We start from the raw sequence: 7,956 nt of genomic DNA on the forward strand, positions 1-7,956 counted from the left end.
GGGCTTAGATTACAGTACAAACTTAACTCCCAATCTCTTATGTTAAAGTTAGAGAGCTGATTGAAAAAGAAGTGTGATCCTAAAACTTGGGATAGAAGCGTACGAGCAGATTTTGATGAAGCTAGAAAACTCGAACCCCAAATCTGATGTGTCTTTTCCACCAATAGAGACAGTGCTTCCTCTGAGGAAATTACTCTTCTTTGTCTAAATAGCCCGTAATGGCCTCTCCTAAAGCCCTTTCAAGAGACTCTGAGCCTCCTCAGATATTTTGATGCAGAGTTAAGGGTTTACAGGCTTTGAAGAGAGGAGAAACATTGTCAGACTCAACAAATGTTTGATGTGTGGAGTGATAATTGGCATTACAAATGGATACATCATTGTCATTATGAAGACAAGAAGTTAAGAGTTCATACTAGACAGCCTCTGCTTTTTCTGGGAAATAGATGTTAAAATAGAGGAACTGGGGGTTTGAGAAGAAGAGTCAAGTTGTGGAATAGCAGCCAAGAAGAATCAGAATCACAGGGGCCTGCACTAAAACTGGCAAATGTTGTTAAGAGCATAACAGAGATCATCAGAAAACTTGAATATTTATGGACAACAGTACAGATAATGCTGTGTCAGCAGCTGAAATGGAGGGAAGAATGTAGATGATTCAACTTGTCCACAATCTGAGCTTTTCTGACCAGGTAAAGTGCAGGAAAGTTGGGGCAATGGAGTTGATGGTGCTACTGAGAGCGATGTCTAAAGAAACGGATGATGGATTGCAGGCCAGAGAGAAAAAAAATGTGGAACCAAGAAATAAATAATAGATCAAAAGAGCAAGGAAAAGTTAAAGGCATGAAGATTTATTAATTTGCTCATTTGAAAACTATTTCTCTTTTCAACAGCTTTATTGGAAGTATAATTTATAAACCATAAATTTTACCCACTGTAAGTGTAAAAGTTAATCATGTTTAATAAATTTACAGTTGTGCAACTATCATGACAATCTAATTTTAGAATGTTTCCATCACTCCAAAAAGATCCCTCATATCCATTTGCAGATATTCCCTAATTTTACCTCTAACACTATACAACCCAGTAATTCATTTTCTGTCTCTATAAATTTGCCTTTTCTAGACATTTCATATGAATGGAATTATACAGTATGTTTTCTTTTGCATCTGGCTCATTCTACTTTGCACAACATTACTGAGTTCATCCATACTGTTGTTAGACCTTCGCGGTCTCCTAGGAGTTTCGACTCGCCCAGGAAACAACAAGAGTCGGAAGCCGATGCAAAACGCAAGAGGTTTATTGAAGGCCGGTGCACCGGGGCTCCTTGGTCCTCACGCAGGAGGCCGGAGAAGGAACCCCCCCCAGGGCGTGAACATGTATTTTTATAGGTCTCAATTTCCTGTTATGCAAAGTGTGGATTCAATTGTGATTTTTAATGATAGGTTCTTAGCCTCTGTTCGGACCAGAGAGGGAACCTGTCCCAGGCTTCCTGATTGGTTCTTTGACAGATACCTTTTTTTACATTTTGTTTATCTCCCTCCTTCTCGGAAGGGGGCCGGACATCCTGGAAATTCACCCATTGTCTAAGAAGCCCCTATTGTCTGGAGAGTTCTTAATCATTAGCTGGAACAATGTCCCTCGAGTCCCACATTTCCCCCTTTTTCTTGTGACTATTGATTCCAATCATGGAATCTCAATCTTCTGTTCGTAAACTTTGGTACTGTTGTCTTAGCATTAGAACTTGTACAGTACTGATACGTTCTCTAATAAATGTTATCAAGCGATTTAGAATACATGGTCCAAAAGTTAAAATCAACAATAAAACAATAAGAGGTCCCAACAGAGTAGAGATTAAGGTGGTAAACCAGGGGGATTTATCAAACCATGATTGAAACCATCCTTTTTCGTTTTCTCTCTCCCTTTGCCTTTTATCTAAGCGTTCCCTTAGTTTATCCATGGTTTTGGTAATGGTTCCTGAATGATCAATATAAAAGCAACATTCTTCTTTTAGAGCGGCGCATAATCCCCCTTCCTTAAGAAACAGCAAATCTAGGCCTCTTCTATTCTGCAACACCACTTCTGAAAGTGAGGTGAGTGATTCCTTTAGTTGAGTTATGGAACTTTCTAATGCTCGAAGGTCGATGTCTACAGCCTGTCTTAAACTTGCATAATACTGGGGTTGTTGTATGAGGGCTGTGGTTCCTGTTCCTATCCCAGCAGTTATTCCTAGTCCTAGGAGCATGGCCAACGTGAGGGTTATAGGTTCTCTTTTCCATCTTTTTCTTCCCTCGTATTCATCTAGAAAGGATGAATCCGAATGATAGATAAGTCTAGGAACTAATTGCACTAGTACACAAAAATCAGCTGAAGTGTTGAGAACTTCCAGAGAAACACAAGGGGTTAGCCCTGTGTTACATGCCCACCATCCATCTTGGGGAGGTACAAGATATCCCGAGCCTGAAGGGAGGCTAAAATCATGACAAAGGTGTCGATGGGACTGGGGAGGTGCTCCTACACAAGTACCATTTCCAAAAACCGAAGACAGAGTTAATTTACTGTTCCCTTCCTGTTTCCATCGACAATGGTCCGGGGAGCTGACATTAGTATAATTAGAACTATATCCTATAGCATCATAGTAAGGGGGAGGGGCAGCATAACAAAGCCAACATGATTTTGTAGCCTCCGGGTTTGTAGCATTAAGGACCGTAAAAGCTGCCTGCACCAAAGAAAGCATTCTATCCTGGGGGGTTCCGCGCTTAATCGTTGTCCCTTTCAGCCCAGAGGTCCCGTTATTTTTAGGGGCTGGGGGTAACAGTGGGGGGGCCAAGTACAGGGTTTGGGGGTAACAGGGCGGGGCCAAGTACAGGGTTTGGGCCTATCGACACAGGAGCGGGAGTCTCAATTTTTAGCTTAAGGGTCATCAATATTCCCAAATCATATCCATTCTTGTAAAATCTAATGCCCCATGAATGGCCATTTATCCATTCTTTATCTCTTTTTCCAGGATTACTAAAGGAAATTTTGAGGGGGTGGCACCATCCTGAACATTCGGGGGCGACAGATTGGGGACCCCTATAAGAAGTATGAGTATAGTTGGCTGTTACTGTAATAAAATCCCAAGTTGAGGTGGGTCTCCAATAAGTATCTCCTGTGGTTTCACATCCCCAGTTTTGGCAATAAAAATTTTCGGTTCCCCCACATTTATAATTCAGGGATCGGGGGCGATGGAACCCGGGGCATACATAGAAGGAGAGGGTTCTGAGCCAACTTCTTCGGACCTGATTTTTACAACCCTCTCCAGAGTAATCAGCTCTAGTTAGAAGTTCGGACGGAGCATTATGCTGATCATAATAACCCTCTAGATCCCAATAGGGAGCTCCTATGGCCAGTTTACAGACATCAGGAAAAAGGTCTGGCCACCAGGTCCAGGGAGGTGCAGTATGGCTAATGGACCAGGTTACATCTCCAGTTTTAGAAATTACCTGCCAAGTTAGACGTTGGGGCAGGTGAGGGCTAAAATCACTTACAGTCAGTAAAGGCAGTAAAATCAAAATTATAAGTCTTAGGTTCGTAGAAGCTTGAGTTTGAGCGGGTTGTCGGTTCTTTGGGCCCGCCATCCTGATGATGCCGTCGCTGGTGCAGCCTTCACATGTGAAGCATGGATCCAGGCAGCGATGCCGTCCACTTTTATGGCCGTTGGGGTGGTTAGGAGGACGGTGTATGGTCCTTTCCATCGAGGTTCCAACGTCTGGGTTCGATGCCGATGGACGTATACGGAGTCTCCGACTTGGAAAAGATGAGTTTCTCCCGGTGTTCCCGGTTGGTAGGCCTCGGCGAGTTGGGACCATATCTCCTTTTGGACCAGTTGGAGTCCCAATAGCCTAGCATACAAGTCAGTGTTATTTTGACAGTCTGGTTTTATTTCTTCTCCTAAGGTGAGAAGAGGAGGTGGGGCCCCGTATAGTACCTCAAAAGGAGTAAGATGGTATCGGGAAGGTGTATTCCTAACCCAAAACAGGGCTAAAGGAAGGAGCACCGTCCAATCTGTACCGCCAGTCTCCAAGGACAATTTAGTTAGGGTCTCTTTTAGAGTTCTATTCATTCTTTCTACCTGACCTGAACTCTGGGGTCTATATGCACAATGTAATTTCCAATCAGTCCCCAAATATCTGGCCACATCCTGACTTACCTGGGCGACGAAGGCCGGACCATTGTCGGACCCTATTACCTTTGGCGCCCCAAATCGAGGAAAAATTTCTTCTAGGATCTTTTTGGCTACCACAGCAGCTGTTTCTTTCTTCGTTGGGAAGGCTTCTATCCATCCTGAAAAAGTATCTATAAAAACCAGGAGGTATTTATTACCGTACCTTCCAGGACGTACTTCGGTAAAGTCCACCTCCCAGTAAGTTCCTGGGCGGTCTCCCCTGAGCCTTTTTCTAATTTCAAGTTTTCCCTTGTGAGCATTTACCTCTTGACATGGAACACATTCCTGTACAATTTGTTCAGCTAATTTCGTCAATCCAGGGGTTCCGTACCCGGTTTTATGTAACAGGGATATCATTTTTTTAGTCCCCAGATGTGTCCATCTATGAATCTGTTGTAACATGGATTCTGCTTGCTGAGGGGACAAAGTTCCTTTTGTTGTGGCCGGGATGATTTCCTCGTCGCGGCCTGGTTTTTCAGGAACTTTATCTGACAGTCCTAAAATGACTTCTCCCGATGCTATTTCTCGGGCCACTTGGTCAGCCATATTATTACCCCTAGTTATTGGGGTATTGTCTTTCTGGTGTCCAGGGCAGTGAATGATGCTAACTTTAGTGGGAAGCATGAGTGCAGCCAATAGAGCCACAATTTCGTCTTTGTTTTTAATTTCTCTGCCACTTGAGGTTAGCAACCCTCTCTGTTGGTAGATGGCACCGTGGATATGAGTGGTAGCAAATGCATATCTACTGTCCGTGTAGATGTTTACCTTTTTATTCTCTGCCATCTCCAATGCCCTTGTCATGGCAATTAATTCAGCTCGTTGGGCTGAGGTCCCTTGTGGTAGCGCAGCTGCCCAGATGACTTGTTTTCCGTCTACCACGGCTGCTCCAGCTCGACGCTTACCTCCTTCCAGGAAACTGCTCCCATCAGTAAACCAAGTAAAATCAGCATCAGGAAGGGGTAGGTCCGTCAGATCAGGTCTACTACCGTGTGCTGCAGCCAACACTTCCTGACAATCATGGATGATGGTGGAGCCTTCTAAATCGGGATCAGGTAGCAAGGTAGCTGGATTGAGTCCTGTGGCTGGAGCAAACTTGATGCGATCTGAGTTTAGCAACAGGGTTTGGTAATGGGTCATCCTGGTATTAGTTAGCCACCTACCCAGTGGTTGACGGATTACATTCTCTAGGGCATGAGGAGCTGTTATCGTTAGATTTTGTCCTCAAGTTAGTTTGTCAGCATCTTTGACCAGGGCGGCTACTGCAGCGATTATCTTTAAACAGGTGGGCCATCCTGATGCCACGGGTCCAATTTTTTTGACAAATAAGCAACTGGGCGATTCCAGGGACCCAATTTCTGAGTCAATACTCCTTTTGCAATGCCCTTATTTTCGGCCACATATAAATGAAAAGGTTTGGTTACATCTGGCAGTCCTAGGGCTGGAGCTGAAAGTAAAGCTCGTTTGATTTGGTCAAAAGCCCGTTGTTCCTTTTCGCCCCAAACGAAAGGAGTGCTATTTTTGGTTAGGGGGTACAATGGGGCCGCCAGCTCAGCAAACCCTGGAATCCATAGTCTACAGAATCCGGCCGTCCCCAAAAATTCTCTAACCTGCCTGGCGTTTTTGGGAGCCGGAATTTGGGCCACCGTATCCTTTCTGCTCTCCGCGAGCCATCTTTGTCCCCCTTTTAACAGGTACCCCAGGTAACTGACCTGTTGTTGGCATATTTGTGCTTTCTTGGCTGAGGCTCTATATCCCAGGGTTCCGAGCTCTGTTAACAGTTTTTCAGTTCCCTTGATACAATCTTCCTGGGTTTCAGCAGCTAATAAGATGTCATCAACATATTGAAGTAGCGTTACCTGTGGATTTGATTCTCTATATGATGCTAAATCCTGATGAAAAGCTTCATCGAAGATGGTAGGGGAGTTCTTAAATCCCTGAGGTAAACGAGTCCATGTCAGTTGGCCAGATATCCCTGATGCTGGGTCCTTCCATTCGAAGGCAAAGTAGGGCTGGCTGAGGGGAGAAAGTCTTAGGCAGAAAAAAGCATCCTTAAGGTCCAAAACAGTATACCATGTATGTTGGGGCGGAAGAGTGCTTAAGAGATTATAAGGATTTGGTACTGTGGGGTGGAGGTCCGCCACTCGTTTATTTACCTCACGCAGGTCTTGTACTGGTCGATAATCATTAGTTCCCGGTTTCTTAACTGGCAGGAGAGGGGTATTCCACGCGGATTGACATCTTACCAGAATACCCAATTCCAGCAACCTCTGTATGTGAGGACGGATGCCGTCTTTGGCTTCCTTACTCATGGGGTATTGACGAACTGTTATTGGGGTGGCAGTTGCCTTGAGTTCCACTAGTACTGGGGGCCGATTTTTAGCCATCCCCATACCGGCGGTTTCTGTCCAGGCTTGCGGGAACCGAGTTACCCAGTCTGTGACATTAACTCGTGGAGATGAAGGTTTTTCATATAATTTATATTCATCTTCCAATCTCATAGTCAATATTTGGAGTAATCTTCCCTTACTGTCAGTTATGGTGGGACCTTCCGGTTGGAAGTGAATTTGAGCCCCCACTTTGGAGAGCAAGTCTCTTCCCAGCAAAGGATAGGGGCATTCCGGAATAATCAAAAATGAATGGGTTACTCGTCCAATCCCAAGATCTACTGTCCTTCGTGTGGTCCATGAATATTGTTTATTCCCAGTGGCTCCTTGTACCCATGACCTTTTAGCTAAGATAGGACCTTTTGAGTGGAGAAGGACGGAGTGCTGGGCTCCGGTATCTACCAAAAATTGAACAGGTTCCCCCTCCACTTTAAGAGTTACCCGGGGCTCAGGGAGAGGGTTCGAGCCCTGACTTTCCTAGTCTTCTTCTTCCAATGTTAAGATTTTGTTTCTGGTTGGCCTTCCTCCATTCTTTTTCTTAGGGCATTCTCTCGCCCAATGTCCTTTTTCTTTACAGTAGGCACATTGGTCCTTGTCTAATGGCCGCCTTCTGTCCTGCCTATTTCTATCCCCTATATTTCTTCCTCCAACCACAGTGGCCAGTATCTTACTTAAATTCCTCTCCTGTCTCTTATCCCATCTTATTTCACGGGCTTCCTGCTCTTTCTGCTTTCTTTCTTCCTTCTCTTCCTCTGTTTCTCTTTTGTTATATACTTTATCTGCCTCTTTTACTAACTCCTGAAGCGAAAATCCCTGCAAGCCATCTAGCCTCTGTAATTTCTTCTTAATATCAGGGGCCGCTTGATCTATGAAAGCCATTGCTATAGTAGCCCTATGTTCCTCCGAAGTTGGATCATAAGGGGTAAAGCGTCTGAAGGCTTCCATTAAACGTTCCAGGAACACAGTTGGAGATTCCTGGGGCCCCTGAGTGACTTCCCTTACCTTAGCCAAATTAGTGGGCCGTCTGGCTGCTCCATGGAGACCCGCCACCAGAGCCTGGCGATACATTTTCAGGCGCTCCCTACCTTCCGGGGCATTGAAATCCCAGTTTGGCCTGACGAGTGGGAAACCAGCATCAATCTCGTTAGGCAGCTGGGTAGGTTGCCCATTGGCGCCTAATACATTTTTTTTGGCTTCTAAAAGAACCCGTTGCCTCTCCTCAGTCGTTAGGAGAGTCTGAAGCAGCTGCTGACAATCATCCCATGTGGGCTGGTGGGAGAAAACAAGAGATTCTATTAAAGCGGTAAGGGCCTGTGGATTTTCGGAAAAAGTTGGGTTATGCATTTTCCAATTATAAAGATCTGCAGAGGA

At 44.9% G+C, this 7,956-nt stretch overlaps 1 protein-coding gene across 1 annotated transcript; it reads right to left on the bottom strand.

The window, feature by feature from the left end:
* Positions 1-3,851: 3,851 nt before the first annotated feature.
* LOC138414316 (uncharacterized) lies at positions 3,852-5,376 on the bottom strand. Its single transcript, XM_069541552.1, has 2 exons — positions 4,466-5,376; positions 3,852-4,332 (listed from the first exon to the last, which is right to left on the bottom strand). Exons 1-2 carry the CDS (start codon positions 5,336-5,338, stop codon positions 4,312-4,314), a joined length of 894 nt encoding a protein of 297 aa, XP_069397653.1. The 5' UTR covers positions 5,339-5,376; the 3' UTR covers positions 3,852-4,311.
* Between the last annotated feature and the right edge of the window lie 2,580 nt (positions 5,377-7,956).

This window comes from Delphinus delphis, chromosome 1 (assembly GCF_949987515.2).
Source record: "Delphinus delphis chromosome 1, mDelDel1.2, whole genome shotgun sequence".
Lineage (NCBI taxonomy): Eukaryota > Metazoa > Chordata > Mammalia > Artiodactyla > Delphinidae > Delphinus > Delphinus delphis.

Excerpts from the sequence above, each read along its gene's own strand:
- LOC138414316 (XM_069541552.1), bottom strand. The coding sequence starts at position 5,338 with ATGACCCATTACCAAACCCTGTTGCTAAACTCAGATCGCATCAAGTTT. Across the intron at positions 4,333-4,465 it reads AATGTGTTCCATGTCAAGAG|ATACTTTTTCAGGATGGATA; the intron begins GTAAATGCTCAC and ends TGGTTTTTATAG.